This window comes from Neltuma alba, unplaced genomic scaffold (genome assembly GCF_004799145.2).
Source record: "Neltuma alba isolate B1F8T4 unplaced genomic scaffold, ASM479914v2 tig00011885_pilon, whole genome shotgun sequence".
Classification (NCBI taxonomy): domain Eukaryota; kingdom Viridiplantae; phylum Streptophyta; class Magnoliopsida; order Fabales; family Fabaceae; genus Neltuma; species Neltuma alba.
The window spans coordinates 17,779-38,524 of record NW_021636486.1 but is presented as its reverse complement, the minus strand read 5'-3'; the positions used below and the strand labels follow the sequence as shown (position 1 = coordinate 38,524).

The 20,746-nt window shown below is 31.2% G+C and overlaps 1 protein-coding gene across 1 annotated transcript; it reads left to right on the top strand.

Annotated features, from left to right (window-relative positions):
• Positions 1 to 14,656: 14,656 nt before the first annotated feature.
• On the top strand, positions 14,657 to 18,907 carry LOC114719031 (peptide methionine sulfoxide reductase A1-like). The gene is made up of 4 exons (XM_028904489.1): positions 14,657 to 14,688; positions 14,779 to 14,844; positions 15,570 to 16,096; positions 18,233 to 18,907. The coding sequence occupies exons 2-4, from the start codon at positions 14,826 to 14,828 to the stop codon at positions 18,482 to 18,484; spliced, it is 798 nt and encodes a 265-aa protein (XP_028760322.1). The 5' UTR covers positions 14,657 to 14,688; positions 14,779 to 14,825; the 3' UTR covers positions 18,485 to 18,907.
• The last annotated feature ends 1,839 nt before the right edge of the window (positions 18,908 to 20,746 follow it).

The following is a 20,746-nucleotide window of genomic DNA, read 5'->3' as shown; positions in this document are numbered from 1 at the left end:
ATAAAATGTTAATATTTTATATTCTTGATGAGACTTCCAAATAAAAATTTTAAACGATGATCCTGATATGTTGGAAGTCTTATAAAGCACACAATTATTTTTTTTTAATTTCCTACAATAACAGCTGGATATATATCTAGAAGGGATATATATCTAGAAGGGATATAGATCTGAACGTTTCTCTAATATTTTTCTCCAAATGTTAATTATTAGAGAGAAGGGATATAGATCAATTCACGTGACACATATAAATTTGATAATCGATCAAAATGGATAATATTACTTTCAATCTTTGACATAAGATTCAGTTAACCAATTTGAGGAGATTAAAAAAAATACTAAATTACTTTAAAGTATTTATATTTATTATTTTTCTCATAACTAACTTGTCTGTATATAATAATATTTACAAGTATGTTAGAGAGATCATCTAATATATCCTATAATTAAGTAACTCAGAAATTTTTTTAATATCTTCTAATTAGTTAGTTAGCTCTTATATTAAAAATCCGACGTAGTAAAATTATATTTTTCTTTGAAATTTCACACAATGCCCTAACTCTTGGAAATTAATTAAATTATATAATCTTGCTGGTAATATATATTTTTTGGCCAAATATTGCTGGTAATATATATTGTAGACATTTCTTAATTCTTAATGTGCAATTTATTGGGTCTATATACACGTGTGTATATATTCGTGAAAGAAAATCATACAATTTCAGCTGTGAAAAATTCAATGTGATGTCAAATAATTTGTGTTTGGAAAATCTGATACTGATACAACATATTGCTTATCTAGAAGAATGAAATTGCTTCCTTCAATCATCTAATCTAGCTGAGTCTGTGTTTTGACTCTTTCATTTGCGCTCCTTTTGAAATGTTAACGCTTCATCAGCTATTTTAACTTTATTGTTAAATTTTAAAATTCTAAATCGTATTGGTTATTACACTCGCAAAGAAAATGACTACATTCGAAAAATAAATAACAACACATTTTTATAGTAATTTCTGATTTAGAATTTTAAAATTTAACAGTCATTTTTTTTAGGATTTTCCCAAAAAGAAATAAAGTTATAATATCCGGAGCTGGTATTTAAACATATAGCAACAATTTAAAATTTAAAATATAAAAAAAATTATGAGTGCTTTGTTTTTTTTTGGAATTCTCATAAATAATACTCCTTTTGGTGTTAAATACAAGATACTAATCAATTTTGTTACTTCGTTAATCTCTTTAATATTTTTCACTAGGAATTGGAATTGCCCGCCTATAAAGACTAATCTCTTATATACACAACAAATTAACACATAGCTGTCAAATCAAATTCACGCCAACGCGTTGGCCGTTGAAATCAAAAAATCACCGGAAAAGGACAAAGTATGTACGCGCTGAGTTATATTGACCAAGTCAAATTAGGTTAACTAACTAAACTCATCAAGCTAATATTGTTAAAGTCCTAACACAAGGTTAACAAATTGTCCACTTGTCAATTTTTTTATTTTCAAGAAAAAAATTGCTAAAAAATACCCAGTTGTAAAATTTATTATTCAGAAGTATTTTAAACTCGTTTTTAACTTGTGTGGTATATATCTATACATAATTGAAGATATGTTACATACAAATAATGAAAAAAAAAAAAACTTGCTTCAGGACTGGAAAGCTTAGGGTATATTTGGACTGCAAATTTTATAATGAAAATTTTTCAGAAAATTTTGCTTTTTTCAATTTGTCAATTAGTTGTCTCTGAGTGACCGTATTAATTAGCTTTGACTTTGAAGCCAAAGTTGAACCGTATGTTTTGTAGTAGGAAATTTTCCCTACTACTTAATATAAAATATTATTTAACTTTTATCTCAATTCTAAATATAAGATTTCAATTTATTTTTTCTCATATTTATATATTTTTTTAAAGTAATTTTTCTAATAATAATAGTTTTAGCCAATATAGTTGATTAACGAGGATATTTTAAAAAAATAACATATATTTATTATAAATAACTTATTTTTTATATTTATTTAAATTATTTAATTAGTTTTTTTATTTAGGACCAGATATAGTAGAAAAGAGGAGAGGGGAGAAAAAATTTCATGAACTGAATTAGTCAATTTGAAAAATTGAAGAAGTGGAGTTATAAAATTTTAATAAAAAATATAAAATAAAAGAATAATAATAAAAATTAATTAAAACCTTTTAACTTTACTTATCCCATTTTTTATATCAAACATATCAAAAGATTTTCTTTCCTTCCCTCCCTTCAATTTCCCTCGTACCAAAGGTACATTAAAAAGTTTCATCATTGAGGGTGACCTGCCTTGGCACGTCAAAGCACAGGGCATGGAAATTTCCAATAAATTGTATTTACCGCGTAATTACATAATATCGTAAATCTTGGGCTCTGACTCATTCAAGTAATGTATAATATAACAAATAATTCGTATTTGGACTTTATAAATAACATTATAGGGTTGAATCATTTTTTGTGTGTGGCCAGAATAGGGTTGAATTATTTCAAACCCTAAAAATTGAATTTATTTTTTGTAGGCTTAGGCTGTTACATACAAATGGTGAAAAAAAAAAATGACTTGCTTAAGGACCGGAATTAGGGTATATTTGGACTTTAAATTTTATAATGAAAATTTTTCAGAAATTTTTGCTTTTTTCAATTTGTCAATTAGTTGTCTCCCAGCGACCGTATTAATTAGATCTGACTTTGAAGCCAAAGTTGAACAGTATGTTTTGTAGTAGGAAAATATTACCATTGGTATATAAGACATCGTTTGACTTTTATGTAAATTTTAAATATAAGATCTTAATTTATTTTCTCTCTCATATTTATATTTTTTTTAAGATAATCTTTCTAATAATGGTAGTTCTAGCCAACATAGTTGATTAGTAAAGATATTTTTAAAAAAATAACACTTATTTATTATAAATAACTTACTTCACTTCTTTTAATCTATTTAAATTATCTAGTTAGCTCTTATATTTAAGACCGGATGTAGTAGAAAAGAGGAGAGGGGAGAAAAAAATTTGATGAGCTCAATTTAGAAAATTGAAGAACTGGAGTTACAAAATTTTAATAAAAAAATATAAAATAAAAGAATAATAATAAAAATTAAGTAAAACCTTTTAACTTTACCTATCCAATTTTTCATATCAAACGTATCAAAAGATTTTCTTTCCTCCCCTCCCTTCAACTTCCCTCGTACCAAAGGGACATTAAAAAGTTTCAGCATTGAGGTTGACATGCCTTGGCACGTCAAAGCACAAGGCGTGGAAATTTCCAATAAATTGTATTTACTGCGTAATTACATAATATCGTAAATCTTGGGCTCTGACCAATTCAAGTAATGTATAATATAACAAATAATTCGTATTTTTGGATTCTATAGATAATATTATAGGGTTGAATTATTATTATTATTATTTTGCCAGAACAGGGTTGAATTATTTTTTTGTGTGGCCAGAATAGGGTTGAATTATTTTTGTGTGTGGCCAGAAGAGGGTTGAATTATTTCAAACCCTGAAAATTGAATTTATTTTTTGTACGCTTAGGCTGTTGCCATCCACAGTCTGTGTGTTTGACCCTTGAACCACGAAGTTGTTGTAACTTTTACTTGGACTTTCAAAGTTTCAATAATGTTGCTCCATATAGTTATATAGATCAAGTTGGAGCAGAGAATATGACATGTGTGTGTATCTCTTATTTTTTTTACTCAAAAAAGAAGAAGAAAACTTTTTCTTTTTTTTTTTTTGGCAGCAAAAAAATTTTCTTTTCTTAATACTGCTTACGAGTATGAGCTAATTGAGTGATTTGTTTTCATAATAAATAGAATAATTTAGTATGTTTGTTGCTTGAATTTATAAGTTTTTCTTCAATCTATCTGCATTATTTGTTCACGTTAAAAGAAATTTTCATTAATAAAGATGGTTTCCTATACAAATAATTAAAAAATGTTTTTAAAAAAAAGTAATACATATTTTTTATAAATAATTAATTGGACTATTTTTAAATATTTGTAAATCAATTATCTAGCTATATTAGAAAAAGTATATTTAACACGCTCCTGTGAAATTTTTATACCCTCTGCAAAAAGTAGACATAATACAAATAATTTTCCATCCAATGTATGTCATTTTGTCATGTTTGTTGGGCTATAACCAGAACCTTTTGAATTTTCTTCTACTGTTCATAACAGTATATCACAATATAAAATAACATGCTTAAATATATATATATATATATATATATATTTTGTATTCAAATTCGCTCCCGTACGTCTGGGGATTTTGTTGTTGTACTAGAGCGTTTCAACTTTCAACACGTTGAATTATTATTGTTTTTGTTTTGAGTCAACAACGTTGTTGAAATTTGAAATATACGTATATGTATAATGAATAATTCAAAACCCATTCAACACTTAAATCTTCACGTATTAATCACTCCTGGTATTAACTCAAAGTCTCATGCATTTCCTTAGACTTCAAACACTAACCCATTTCCTTATTAATAATTCTTCCGTACTTTCATTCTTTAATCTGTGACTGATTCCACATATATTGATCTAGAAAGCAATACATTACTTCGACTCTAAATTAATTTTTATATGTTATTATTATTTGAATTCTGCATATATTATATTGATGATTATTGCGATAATTAAATGTGTCATACATAAATTCAATATCCAAGTGTTATTTAAAAGGGTTAGAGTGTATTTAACATCTTGAAATATTTTTTTCAGATTTATCTAGTACCTTGAAGTATTTTTTTAAGTATATCTAGCACCTTGAAGTTTTTTTTTTTGTTTTGATGCTAGATGCATTGAAAAATATTTTTGGGTGCTGAACACACCTAAAAAAAAATACTTTGAAGTGTTAGATGTATCAAAAAATATTTCAGAATACTAAACGTACCTAAAAAAAATACTTCAAGGTGCTCAATGTAATACAAAAATACTTTAGAGTATTGAATGTATTTAAAAAAATATTTTCAGATGTTAGATGTACATTAACCCTATTTAAAATTGGGAGAATTGTTCCTTTAAGTTTAAAATCAAGAATAATTAAAAAAAAATTATTGTCCTTTTTAATGTATATGTCTGTGCTTTTTCCCTCTTTTGAATTACATGCATATAACTTTTTATTTTGACTTTAAAAAATTACCATGAAATTGACCATGAAAACATTTAGCAATATTAATTAATTAAAAAAATTGTTAGAGAGAAGCATTTCTACACTCCGAGTAATTTAATAATGTGGTGACTAGACTGAGGTGAAGTAACCAAAAAAACAGGAAATTTTTACTTATAATTTTTTTAGCTTCAGACTATGTCCAGAATTTTATGCAATCACAATTTTTGGTCTTGTGGTTTCATTTTCATTTTTTCTGATATATTTTTTAATTTACTATGAAATCCGCAGACAGATGGATTCAAGTTCCTAAATGTCATTTTGTTTCATTTCATGAGATTAACAAATATGAAAAATTTTATTACACCTGATCATCATTAATAATAAAAATCACTGATGGTAAGGTCGATTGGAAAAATAGACAATATTCGAATCTGACTCAATTACACAGTCACCAAAAAAAGGTTTAAACTTTTGAGCTGACAATGATAAAAATTACTGTAGTTTATAAATTTATTGGGGATAATTTTTGTCACAATCTTTTTGGTAAAAAACTGGGGCACGATTTTTGTGCCGATTTCAAATTGTATCAAAGTATATATTATAAAATAGATTGATTTTGATTCGTATAATTTCAGTAAAACTTCAACATTTTCCCTATTGGGTCAAGCTTTGAGAGCCCCATGAGGCCCAACGTATCTTAAGCCTGTTTAGTTTGTTTTGAACCGGTCCATTAAAAAACCCTCATTACATTTTAAGCTATTATATATATATTAAAAAAAAATATTGAGCTGACATTTTTTTTAAAGCTCGAACCTAATATGTTTGTAGTAATTAAATAGAAAAAAATTGCAGAAAAGTGCTCGATTGCCAAATTTATTGTTGAAAGATACCTGAAATTTGTTTAAAAATCTAAGTACTCTTCTGGTCCTTAATATAAAACTTAATTGTTAAGTTAATTTTGATGTCAAGTATAAAATCTATTTCTCATGTTTATCAATTTTTTTAAAATTACCCCTAGTCTCCTATGGATACTTATTGAACCATAATCAAGTAAGTGAGAGAGGAAAGATATTTAGAAAAATGATTATGGTATTTTAGTAAAAAACATATGATATTTTTTATAATTAACTAACTTACCTAACTCTCTTAATATAATCAAATTAATGAGTATTATATTAAACACTGGAGGAGCATTGTTTATTTTCAGCTGGTACAACTTTTTTACAGCTGTCTGCATGACAAGGGACATTTATACATAGATGAAACAATGTGAAGAGAAGATGAGTTACAGCTACTCAATAACTTGTGTGTGTGAGTGTTTTAAATTTCTTGGCAATAAATTTTGGAATAAGATTTTTTTATGAAAGGATTGGATATTAACTAGTGAATATTTTAGTCAAAATAATCAGAATTTTTGTTTTGATAAATCTTAATAAGCGAGACTAGGATGCACGGCCTTATTTATCATCATCAAAGTTAATATTATAATTAAACTAAATATGTTAATATTGTACACAAAACTAATAATTCAACATTGTAATCGTTCAATTTTTGCTGAGAATTAAGACACAACGTCACAATGAAGAACTTAATGCATCAGGCAGTTGGAAACTTAGAAATACTAAATAATAAAGAGATTATGAATGAGGCTATGAGATCAACAATAATTATAAACATTTTAACGATATGCAAATTTATTAAACTGATAAATATTCATAAAATACACCGTACAACGTATCCTTCTATGGGAATAATGTTTCAACATTTGATTACAAGTCCAAAAAAAAAATCACAATAAAAATTAACATCCATAAATAAGCCTACGAAATTCTTTCTCAGCTTCCATGTTATCGTTGAAACGTGCTGTATCTTTCATTTGATTTATTTGAAGACAAGCGATCTCTCTTTGTTTCTGTATTTCTCTGGTTCTTCTTCGCAGCAATGAAGTCCTTTTAACCTTTTCAGCCTCTGATCTTTCTGCTCTTTGTTTATGTGTCTTGATGCTTCTCCAACTCGATATGGTTTTCTTTATTTGTTCTTCATGCTTTGGTGATTCTGCAGCACCATGCGTTTTCTTTGACGTCCGTTTCTTCTCACTTCTCACTTTCACAGCCATGAAGAAAGCCTGAAAATAATTTTCATATAATTACTTAATTAGCAAAGGAACTTCCCAAAATTAACTCCCTGAAAGGGGGAAAAAAAAATTATGAAGAACCTGGATGAGGGGATTTTGTTAAATGTTAAAATATAAATTTAAAATAATTTCCCACACTCCCTCCTTATTTTTATTTTTGGGACAAAGAAAACAAAACTCAACAACCCTCTGCTTCAACACAACCATAAACAAGATTGCACGGATGAACAAATTCTCAGTATTTTATTCATTTGCAACAAAATTTTTTTGTGGAATAATAAAAAACATGCATTTTTAAAAAAAAATATTACTCTCTCATATCTTAAATATAAGATCCATTTTGTAGTGTAAATTATAAAATGGGTCTTATATTTGAGATCAGAGAAGTATTTCACTAGTCGAGTTATCCAAATATTACCATATGAACAATCTCACAGAACATAAAATCATTTAAGGTAAACTGATCTAAACTTTAAAATTAACTTTTGATTGCTTGGTTGATGAAACTGAGGATGATCCCGATGACTAACCTCCTCGTCTGATGATTAATTACCAAACACTCAGATACCAAATTTGATTAATTATGCCAAATATTTGTACATATGAATATATATATATATATATATAGAGAGAGAGAGAGAGAGACACGCACAAATGCCATAGATTTTTGTTTTTAAACAGAATCTGATTTTTTTAAATCTAATTTACAAAGAATCTGATTGTTCGTCTCACACATCTCTTTAATTATATTTGTTATATATAATACAAAGTATAATTTTAATTATTGTTATTTTGCTTAAGTGCTTATTATATCCGTTAAATTGATGACTTCTCTGGTTAAATCTTAGAATATAGATTTTTTTTAAATAATAAAATCCATATCGATAGAGTTTCAAAATTTTATTAGACCATAGGTGATAATAAAAATTAAAAATGATAAGATTCGGCGGGGAGAAATAGATTTAGCGGGTATAACCGAATAAACTTAACTTTTATCTTCTAATACTTTAAAAAAAAACTTTTATCTCTTAATAATTAATTAAAATCAAATCTTTTCAGCTAGCAACGAGGAAATTAGCTCCTAAATTTAATTTCAATTTTTACTTTTTTAATTTCACTTTTCATCTCTGGAATCTATTTGATTTCAGTCCAAGTTTTTACTTGTACTCTGATTTTTTTTTTGTCAAGTTTAGCTTACGTTAATTCATTTATTTATGCCAAGTTTCATTTTGTTTTAATCGTTGAATTCGATGTACTCTCATTAACTAATAATTTCATTTCATTTTATTGTCAATTCAGGCACGTTTTAATTTAACAGAGATGCATAAAAATACAATTATTTTATTAAAAAATTATTTATATTACGTTTGATCAAAACTGAAAGTAAATTTTAAAGTCAGGTGAACATATCAATTTTTTCTGCCTGAGGACATAAAAGTAATTTCCGTCAACTTTTTGGGCCAAAAAACTGGGGCACAATTTTTGTCACAATTTTAAACTGCATCAATGCATACGGTAACCTTCTCTGTTTCTAGTAATGTCTGTATATTATAAAGTATATTTTTCTTATTATTGATACTCCTGTGGTCTTTAATATAAGACCTAATTGTTGAGTTAGTTTTGATCTTAAATATAAGACTTATTTCTCATATTTATTAATTTTCTTTAAATTACCCCTGTGGATATTCCCTCAACTATAATTAAGTAGAAGAGAAAAAAAAGTATTAAGAAAGATAATTATGGTAATTTAGGAAAAACGTGTCACATTTCTTATAATTAACTAGCTTACTTAATATTTTTAATATAATAAAATTAGTTAAATGGGTTTTATATTAAGAACTATAGGAGTATATATTTTTCTATTAAAAACAATTCTTATTCTCGTAAAATTTTCCTATTAGACAAAGCTTTCGGACCGTTTGCAATTAGTTAAGTTAGGGTTAAATTTTGAGCTCGAACGAGCTTCACAACTGAGGCCCAACTTATCTTAAGCCCGGTTAGTTTATTTGAACCCGTCCATTAGAAAGCCCAATTCCTCACCCCATTACATACTGAGCTTAATATTTCTTTGTAGTTAAAGTCTGATCTTGCAACCAAAAAAAAAAAGCTGATCTAATATTATCATATAACTATATTTATAAAATATATATATTGAGATAAAATTTGATCACGTTTGAAGCTAATATGTGTGTACTAATTAAAGAGAAAAACTTACATAAAAGTCTTCAATTGCAAAATTTATTATTGGAAACAAAGAATCCAATATTGTAATCGTTCAATTTTTGCTGAGGATTAATGCACGACAAATATCTAAATATATCACGCAGTAAAGAACTTACAAATACTAATAAAGAGATGATGAATGAGACCGTGAGATCAAAAATATTATAAACATTATAACAATATACAGATTTATTAAATTCATAAATACTCCTAATAACGTAACATAAAAGTGGTCAAATTCATAAAATATACTACCTCCGGTAAGAGCTAGTTGACTAATTTGAGGAAATTAAGAAAATAAGTTAAGTTAGCTTTTTGTAATAAATAAGTGTTATTTTTCCTAAAATATCCTTGCTAATCAAGTTTATTAGTTAGAACTACCATTATTAAAAGGACTATCTTAAGAAAGAATGCATAAATATGAGAGAAAGTGGAATGAAGTTTTATAATTAGGACCAAAATAAAAGTCAAACGAGGTCTTATATTAAGGATCAGAAGTAGTACCATGCAAACAGAGGAATAATATTTCAAGTTACAGGTTCAAGGAAAAAAAATCACTTATAATAATAATAATAATTAACATCCATAAATAAGCATGTGAAATTCTTTCTCAGCTTCCATGTTGTAGTTGAAACCTGCTGTATCTTTCATCTGATTTATTTGAAGACGAGCGATTTCTCTTTGTTTCTGTGTTTCTCTGATTCTTCTTCGCAGCAATAAAGTCCTCTTAATTCTTTCAGCCTCTGATCTTTCTGTTCCTTGTTTATGCGTCTTGATGCTTCTCCAACTCAATATAGTCTTCTTTATTTGTTCTTCGTGTTTGGGTGATTCTGCAACACAATATGTATTTTTTGACGTCCGATTGCGAGTTGTTTGCTTCTCGCTTTTCACTTTCACAGCCATGCGTGTTTCTTGGAAAAAACCCTAAAAATAATTTTCAAATAATTATTTTATTATTAAAGAAAAATTCCAAATTTAACTCCCTAAAAAAAGGGGGGGGGACATGAAGAGAAACATCCATACAGGTACCTTGATTAAAGAAAGGCAATTCCTAAGAAAAACATGACACCTCTTGAGATATCAGGGTGATAAATCTTTTGGGAAGATTAAAGCGAATAACTTAGAAAGAATGATATTTATATTACTAAAATCATACTTATTTAGAAATATTAAATATAAAATATTAAAATATTATTCCAGCCACAATTTCCGCATTCCCTCCTAATTAGAGTGTAGAATGATACATTGTAATTAGCCTTCTATATCATTACGATGAGGTTTAATCCGCCAAAGTAAAAACAAAGAACGAACAAACAACAAAACTCATTAAAACACAAATAATAAGCAGCCAAACCCAAGAACGGTCTCGTACAATATAAAATCATTTAAAATAAACTGATTCAAACTATAAAATTACCTTAAACGATAATAAAATCGCTTGGTTGATGAAATTGATGATGATCCCAATGATCGACTCTTTGTTTGGTGATGATTAATTACTAAATGCTCATATGCCAAATGCGTGTGTATATGAAGACACACAGAGATGCGAAAGATTTTTGTTTTACACAGAATGTGATTTTTTTTTTCCTTTTATCTAATTTACAAAGAATCTGACTGTTCGTCTCTCATATATCCTAAGTTATATTTATTATATATTATGCAAAAGTATTATTTTAATTGCAGTTATTTTTCTTGCTTATATCCATTAAATTGATGATCACTCCTCTAATTAAATATTAGAACATAGATTTCTTTAAAATAATAAAAATTTATATGAGTACAATTTCAAAATTTTATGAGACCATAATTGATAATAGAAATAAAAAAAAATTATAAGACTTGGTGAGAGAAATAGACTTAATGGATATAAGCAAATAAACCTAATTTATATCTTTTAATACTTATAAAACAACTTTTATCTTCTAATAATTAATTTAAATTAAAAATCTTGAGCTAACAACGAGAAAGTTAGCTCCTAAATTAATTTTAATTTCAATTTTTTTAAGTTTACCGTTCATGTCTAAGCTCGAATTTATTTGATATTAATGTCAAATAACATAGTATAAATATATCAAGGATGGCCTATTGATAAATGCACAAAAATTAATTAAATTATTATTTAAAAATTTAAATTAAATATCAATCTTTATTACATATTTTCGAAATATATTGAAACTTAGACTATTTTCCTATTTCCTCTTGTGCTGCAATATAATCTCAATTCAATATATATCTTTCTAGAGAGAATGTCATATAATTAAGGACATTGGAATGACATTAATATGTACATCTAAAACATTATGAATTTACAGAATTTACAAATAAGCATTATGGAAAAGCCTTTTGTAACATCCTTAGGTCCTAGAGTGCAGCCGTAACCACCTCAGGGTGTCACTCGTAGATATTATCCATTTTGGTGTAGCCGTAGCCATCTCACGGTTTTGTTCCCCTAAACACAGCTGTAGCTACCCAGAAAACATATTTACGAGGAAGAGATATCTGCACCCTTATAGGGCATGATTCGTTTCCCTCTCCAGTCGATGTGAGACTTCACCATCTACCCCATTAGGGTTCAGCGTATTTGTTAGTACAGTGACTCAACCTTGACTCTGATACCAATCGTAACATTCTTATATCCTGAGGTGGCTATAGCTGTACTCCAGAACCTAGGAATGTTACACCTTTATTGGCTAACAACTTGCAATTTGCAAATCAATTTACAAATTCTAGAATCATTTTGCAACCGATACTTCACGATTTAAGATTTAAAACCTGTTTTTAAAATTTTTACTTGAGTTATATAAAAATTATGTAAGGATATTTTTGGTCATTTGCTTTTCTAAGAATTCATTTTTTAGCGCAAGTGGTAATAGCATGTGGGATCTATAAATGTTAGTTACTATTAAAGGTTACTACATTTATAAATTTTACAAAATAACCAAATTTCTTGATTACAATCAAGGTATCTGAATAATTCTTTTAATATTAATTAGTGTGATATATTCAAATTCACATTGGATTAACCTTGGTTGATAATATTCACCTTGAAAATTTTTTTTCTACACTCAAATTTGATTATATTACCTTTAATATTTATTTATATATAAATATCGATTCACTTTGAAATGTTTATTAAAATTATTCTTTTATTTTATTATTATTATTATTTTTGGCCAGCTTGTTATGGGGTTATTTATCGGAGGGACGAGCGGAGGGAGGATGGCTCCCAATTCCGCCTCGTTTCGAAAAGACCTTGCAGCCCCTGCGTTTGGCTCAGAGTAGCCTCAGACTCTGCTTTCACTCCGGCAACATCTAGTGGCATTCTCGTCTTTCCGAGTTAACCACATCTTGAAACCCAGAGCTGACACGTGGTGGTTTTAGATTCGCGATTCTACCCGCGGATATTGTGGCGGGCGGATCATTACGTGTCAGGCTTGCGGTCTCTAGAACTATCGCCCTCCCAGAAAATCACATAGAAAACGGCGCCGTTTTCTTTCCGCTAACTTAGGGGTGTGCAAAAACCCGGTGGTCCGGTCCAGTCCAGTCCAACCCGAAGTGGTCTTGTCCGGTCCAGTCCAGTCCAAATTAACTATATAATGGAATTAGACTAGACTAGACCAGACTAGTTGGTCGGGCTGGACTGGGTTTCGGACCAAGTGATCATATCACCTAGACTGGTCCAGTCCAGTCTAGGTGAATTTTTTATTTTTCAACAATTTGTAATTTAGATGGTGCTTTTAATTGTTTTTAATGTTTTTAGATATTTTTATATATTTATGATGAAGTCTTAATATTTTAGGATGAGTTTCATATGATTATAGGTATTTTTTATTGTCTTAATTGTACTTATCATGTTGAAATCTTATTTCTCATAAAGAAAAAAATTTTAAAAAAAAAAGAAAATTGGACAACTGGACTGCCTGGACCAGTCCACCAGTCTGGTAGACCAAGTCCAGTCCAACCCGACCTCGGGTCATCACTGGACCAGACCAGACCACAGACTATCAAACCCAGTCCGACCAAAAAATCAGACTAAACTTCGGGTTGGGCTCTGGTCCGGTCCAGTCCGTCCATTGTGCAGCCCTACTAACTGTTCTTTAGCTGAGAGAGTGAGGAGAGAGAAATTCAAGTAGTTTTATCCATGGTTCGTAAAACCGGACCGGATCGGCCGGTTCAGACCGGAAACCGGTGAACCGGCCACTTATCCGGTCTGGTTTAATGTTTAAACCGGAAGAAGAGCAACCCAGTATAACCCGGAGTGAATCGGCACAAACCGGCCTTGACTCGGATAAATCGGTGGGCTGGACGGGCTAGGCGGGTTATGATTTTTAATGCCTTTGCCGAGAGAAAGTAGAAGATGAAGGATAAAGAAGAAGTAGAAAAAGAATTAAGCACCCAAATCATGTTTATCTCCTCAAATAACAGCAAAAACCATCAAAAACTTCAATAAAATAAAGCAAAATAGAGAGAGCAGACGGCGGAGGATGGAGAAGAACGGGAACTGATGAAAAACCGATAAATCTGAGGCTGAAGATGTAATGAAATCATAAGAGGAAATAACATTGTTGTTGAGATCTGAAAGCTCATATTCACTGTCGGAACATGGTGATAGAAGTCACGATAACGGAGCCAGAGACGGAGAAGCTGGTGAGGCATCGCAGTTCTGTTTTCTTTCCTCTTTTTACCAGGCATTGGTGGTATACGAAGATGTGTTTTAATTTTCAAAGCAAACAGAGACTTTTCGATTTGTATTCCCCATATTTAAATAAAATAAAATTTAAACAAAGCCACAAAATCATGTACTGGTAGCTCAGACTAGATATGACCATACAAACCATTAAATGCTCTCGATAAACTCATCTACGGGATTTTTTTTTAATGGTACATGACTGTTTCGCCTCCCAATAGCCCCTTAATGCCCCTACTCTGCCTTTTTAAAAAGACAATTTGAAAATATTATAATTAAATATGAATATCTTAATTAAATTATATTATTTAATTATGACCGGTCTGATTCCGAGTTGACTCCGGTTTGAACCACTAACCCTTGACCCAGTGACTTAACCGGTTCAGTGTCCGGTCCGGTTTTTAGTACCTTGGTTTTATCTTCGTCATCGGCGTTCGTTCCTTCATCCCCATCCAGGTCTTCTCTTTTCTTATTTCTGTCTAATTCTCACTCTGGGCTAGGTATTATATCATTTCCATTTCTCCTTCTCTCATGCAATTACGTGTTTTTATTTGCGATTTTGATTGTGGGTTTTCTTCGTTTATGCTCAGTCATCCTTGTTATTTTCACTTTTGTTGTATTTGTTGAAGGGTTGAAGATGAATATTTGTACGGCAGGTATGCGTTGATTTGGAATTTCCTTTCAGTAATTGATTTGTCTGAGTTAATTTTTCAACTTTCTCGCTTCACTCGCACTAACTATTCCAGTTCTTGCGAATTCCCTGGTTCTGCTTTTCTGTTTCATTATTTTGTATCATTTTTTAATTAAATTAAGGAGATTATTAAAAAAAAAATCAGTGGAGAACCCAGAACTTCAAACGATTTTCTAAATTGGATGTGTTATTGTTTTTAATATTACTGCTACTGGTATAATTATAGTATGTATTCTGTTGCGTGTGTTTACTCAGCCTGTGGTCTCTACTTTTGGCGTATTGCCTTTGTGGATTCACGAACTTCTTGGCAGTCATACTAATAGTCTTTTTTAGGCCGTTTAAACTGGAACAAGTTTTACCACGGTTTCCTACATAGAGTAATCATAAATACTCTTTACGCAGTCAAATATGCTTTATGAGTTGCATATTGCTTTCCTTCGCATGTTCACCTGGTAGTTCTGTCACTTCTTGAGATTTATTTATATAAGGGCATAAGGCCAGTATAATTTTTCGTTGTATCTACAAATGGAAGCTTAGTTTTTATGAGCGTTTAGCAGCATGCAGCTGCAGTTACACTGCCTCAACCAGTCATGGCTCTTTATGTCTTTTTGGGCTTATTTATGAAATGGCATTGTAGTCTTGACGATATCTTCTAGAACAGAAAGCTTATCTTGTTTAAACTCTTAGCAGCAAGCGGTAGCAGTTGTACCTCCACGTCTAGCTCCATTCTGGTGTTTCTCTCATCATCGCTCTCCAATTCTACCAAAACCAAGTTCCTCCCTTCGGTTTCTAGGTTCTCTTCCAAGCGTATTTGCTCCTTCCCTCAAACTCACCAACGTGTTGCTATTTGCAAGCCAAATATGAACTTGTTGAATAGACTCGGGTTTGGTAGCATGAGGGCTTCTGAGAATATGGATTCCTCGATTCCTCAGGGTCCAGATGATGACATCCCTGCACCAGGCCAGCAGTTTGCCCAGTTTGGTGGTGGTTGCTTTTGGGGTGTTGAATTAGTCTTTCAGAGGGTGCCTGGGGTAACTAAGACTGAGGTTGGGTACAGTCAGGGATTTTTGCACAATCCAACCTATGAGGATATTTGTACTGGGACCACAAACCACTCAGAGATCGTCAGGGTCCAATATGACCCCAAAGAATGTAGTTATGACGCTTTGCTTGATGCGTTCTGGGATAAGCATGATCCTACCACTCCGAATCGACAGGTATAGTAGAGCTCTTTCCTTGTTCTATAACCCTTGTTGTGGTTGATGGAATTGATCTGGTAATTGAGTTAGGTGCTTTTTGAATTTCAAGTGGGATGTCCAGACTTTGCTGATGCACATGATAAATGTAGATAGTGGATTGTGAACTGAGATAGTTTTGGTTAACTTCATGAATTATTACTTTAAGGGTTTGATATGCACAAAAAATTTGATTTAATGTCTTATTTGTGCAAAGCTGTAATTTGATATTGGTTGTTCCTGTTGATGGTTAGCCTTCTAGGTTTGCAATTGTGCTTTCGTTTGTCTGTTTATGTTTTTATTTTTTAATTTTTTGGTTTTTGGTTATGTCTGTGTGCTTTTGTGTGTTTAAATGCATTTCTGTTGATATGGCATACGCTTGAAATTACTACATTTTTTTTTTGAATCAAATTTTCTGCTTCACTTGCACATTTTCCTGATTCAACTGGTTAAATCTTGAAATGCAATTTACTTCTGATAATTTGGATCCCTTGAAGTACATCATTGGGGTGAAGTAGAGAGAAATAGGAAGGAAGCAGTGGGCCCCACTTTTTAAGATTCACATGGGTATTACTTTGAAAGGTGGGACCTGCCATTCTCTTCTTATAGCTCTTCTTCACTAAGGCTAGTTACTTCAAAGGATCCACATTAGGATTGAATGTTTCAAGTTTGACATCCAAATCCAAAATCTAAAATGGAAATTTCTATGCCGTTTTGTTTTGTCCTGTTCAAACTTCCTCTTTATGGGTCATGTTTTCTTGTTATAAAATTCATGGAATTATTGGTAAGTTCCTGAATCTCTGAATTCCAGAAGTGCTTCATTACAAATGACACTGTTTGGTGTTGACATGTGAGTATAGATAAAAATAAGGGGAAATAGAGAGATCATGCATCTCACCTTCTACCATGCTATTATGGATATGTAATACTCCTCCGGTCCTTAATATAGGACCTGATTCTTGAGTTGGTTTTGGTCCTAAATATAAGACCCCTTTATCATATTTATCAGTTTTCTCTAAATTACCCCTATGGATACTTCTCAATCATAATCAAATAGAGGAGGGAGAGTGGGTATTAAGAAAAATGATTGTGGTGTTTTAAGAAAAATATGTCATTTTTTTTATAGTTAACTAACTTACCTAACTTCCTTAATCTAATCAAATTAGTTAAATGGGTCTTATATTAAGGACCGGAGGAGTAGTTCATCAGTTATTCATAGGATGCTTCGAAGCCTTGCATTCTGAGTTGGATCGATTCAAATGCTTTTCATGCAAGCCACATTGTTTTATTGATAATGGCAGTGTGAATATCAAGATTAAGACAAAATTATTGGTTAATCCTGCAACCTAAGTGGGAGATTGAGGAAGTTCAACCGTTTAGCACAGCCAGCCACCTACATACAGTCAAAAGGGAAAATAGGAAAAATAAGAAAGACACAGCGCAATCACTAGAGCACCTTATGACATACTAGCATTTGAGAGGCCTGCATTCTCCCCACTGTCCATCCTTGCCTGGCACCTTTCCATACCTCCACCATATGTTAGAGTTCTTTATGTTGTTGCCCCCCTCTCTTGCCAACTTACCCTTTGTATCTGTCTTTCTTTCTGCCATAAACTTGGGCTGGCATTCCAAGACCAATGCTATTTGCATACCCATCGGCTTTATGCCTTGTTCTTTTTGGGATGAGAATTAGTAGCATGAATTTGATCTCACATTTGTGTGTCTATTTATATTCTTGACGCACATGGCCCTGGCTTGCACCTGAGTTAATTATCAAGTTCGACTTTGACTTGCATTTTCTTAAGCCTCATATTACTCATGAACATACTTCTTGATGTTTGTAAGCACTTGAAACAGCCATTTTTTTTTTTTTTTACAAAATCTTATTTTGACATGGAATTATGAACATTAATAACTGCACTATATTACATTTATAAGTCTCCAGAAACTATAAATGTAGCTGCATTCAAGTTAGAATGAAAAGAAGTGTGGCGGGGCAATTTGAACTCGGATGGAGTAACTGTATGGTTTGTGGTTGTTGTTGAAATGCTGCCAGACGTTGCACATGCATCCTGTAGCTCAACCACTTAATGGCGCTTTAACCTTGATGTGTGGCAGGGGAATGATGTGGGAACACAGTACAGATCTGGAATATACTATTACACTCCTGAACAAGAGAAAGCAGCCCGAGAGTCAATGGAAAGACAACAGCAGAAGTTAAACAGGAAGATCGTTACAGAGATTCTTCCGGCCAAAAAGTTCTACCGGGCAGAAGAATACCACCAGCAATACCTTGAGAAAGGAGGCAGGTTTGGTTTCAAGCAGTCTGCTGCCAAAGGGTGCAACGATCCAATTCGATGCTATGGCTAAGATTATGATTATGTGGGAGCAGAAGTATCAGTTCAGACCTGGATGCTGAATGTCTATAGCTTTGTGATAGTGAGTATCTGTTAATATATTCATAGAGCTTCTGAAAAATTCCTACTGTATTGTGTAGTTTAAGGTAGGTCATAAAATCAATTTGTAGAGATGATCATGTATTGGTGTGCGACAGTTGAAGTTCTTGTTTTGCCGGTGGAGTGGGAATGCTGCGTTATTTGAACCTATTTAATATTTTGGTAATGGCGTGTGTGATAGAAATAGAGGTGAGATGAATACTGTCCTGGAATTGAATGCAAGTGAGTTGATATGTCAGTTTCATTGGTTCATTTTCAGGCTGACTTTTCATGCAGTTTACTGTGGAACTTTGAGAAGGGAATAGTCCCCAAGGAACAAAGCAATAAATTGAATTTATGGTGGGTGGCAACTTTTTTTATTTGAGAGAGAAGTATTTCCCAAATTTTAAGAAAATGAAGTTGAGTCAAATAAGAACTTACTGGATGATACGAACTGTATTTCACTTCAATTATACTCGGTTTAAATAAATGGGGATTGTAATTAACATGTGTATGCATTGCCTTTGGGATTGTAATTAACAAATGAAGTTCAAAATAATACTATCTTGTTATGAACACAAATTCAAAGAGAAAGTCAGTTCTAAAATATTGGTATATTGGATATTAGAGTTTTTTGAATTGATATAAGACTTGTTTGGAATAGTTTATAAGTAATTTTTTATAGAATATGAGATAAGTATGTGAAAGAAATTTTGTCTTAGTTTAGATGAAATGTGTTTATAAATAATTTCAATTATGATAGCAAATATGGCCATATAAGCTTTGTGGCATGAGACTTATAAGGCCACTTCTTCTTTCTTTCTTCTTCTTGTTTTTTTTTTTGGAAATAATGACTATTTTTATGCATGGAATAAAGATCTAGCAGGCGGATTTTATTTTAATTTTGCCCTGCAAAAATTCTAATGGAACCTCGCCCTATTGATTTTTTTCAAGAAAAAAATTATGAGCAGCCCCCATGCCTGCGCTAGAAAGTGAAGTACAGAAACCATGATGAGGCATGGCCCGCGGTTACTATGGAGATTTTGTGGATTTCATCACAATCCTTTTTGCCCTTTTCATGCAACCACACTCCCCAAACACATACGACACAATAATAAATCAATTTGCTTTTTAAGGGAGCTCGCTAAGTTGGGATTAAATAGCCGTTTAGCCCCTCTTTTTTAAATTAGATTAAACCAAAAAGAAGACTAGATCTAAAGTCCCAACTCTCTTTTTTAAACAACAAAATAAGGAAAAGGTGAATATTTAATTAGTTAAAATAATTGGGGGGGGGGTTGTGTGTAACTGTGGGAGGCATTTAATTTTAGAGGGCCATGTGAGTGTGTGGCCTGTGGGTTTGTCGCACATGGGAAGAGGAGGCACATAGGAGAGACACGTGGCGAGGTGAGGGAGAGACACGTGGCGAGTCCCTCGGATGCCTTTGCGGAGGGATCCTAAATTATGGAACCGAACAAATAGAAGAGTGTACAGCCCACGCTGACGCTGCACGGCTGCCCCCTCCCCAGTGCACTTATCATTCATTCAAGCCCGCCCTTCACCAATGGTTTTCGGCGGTAACCCCGACAAACCCCCCCTCTTCTCCACGCTCTCCTGTCGCGCGTGTTGCCAACGTCGCTATTTTATCTTGCAATGAAATTTTAATATTACCCCATCCTATTATCAATCTATTCTTAATATAAGAGTTATTTAATTAATTTAGATAAATTAAAAATTTATTAAATAAATTTAAAATATTTATGTTTATTTTTTAGTCTAAATTAATTTGTCTCACTTATATATTGATAGGTAATACAATAATACATATAAGTATTTTAAAAAGATTATGTAGCATATACTATAATTAAGTAATCTAATAATTTTTTTAATCTTCTTAAATTAATCAAATCGATTTTATATTAAAGATTGGATGTACTGTAAGTGGATTTCTTTGGGAAAATTAACCATATATGCATGTTTAAAGAATTAATGATTCGTTAACACCAAAATTTAAGTGTGGATATTTTTAATGTATGAAAACATAACAGTTACTATTTGTCAGTTAATTTTCAAACAGATGTTTATGAATAAATTTTTCTATTTTTTGTCTGGCCTGAAACAATTCTTTCTATTACAGTCAGAAGTTTGATTTTTCCATAATTTCTTAGGTGCTTACTTAAAAACAAGTAAATCTAATGTG

Excerpts from the sequence above, each read along its gene's own strand:
- LOC114719031 (XM_028904489.1), top strand. Across the intron at positions 16,097-18,232 it reads CTACCACTCCGAATCGACAG|GGGAATGATGTGGGAACACA; the intron begins GTATAGTAGAGC and ends GATGTGTGGCAG.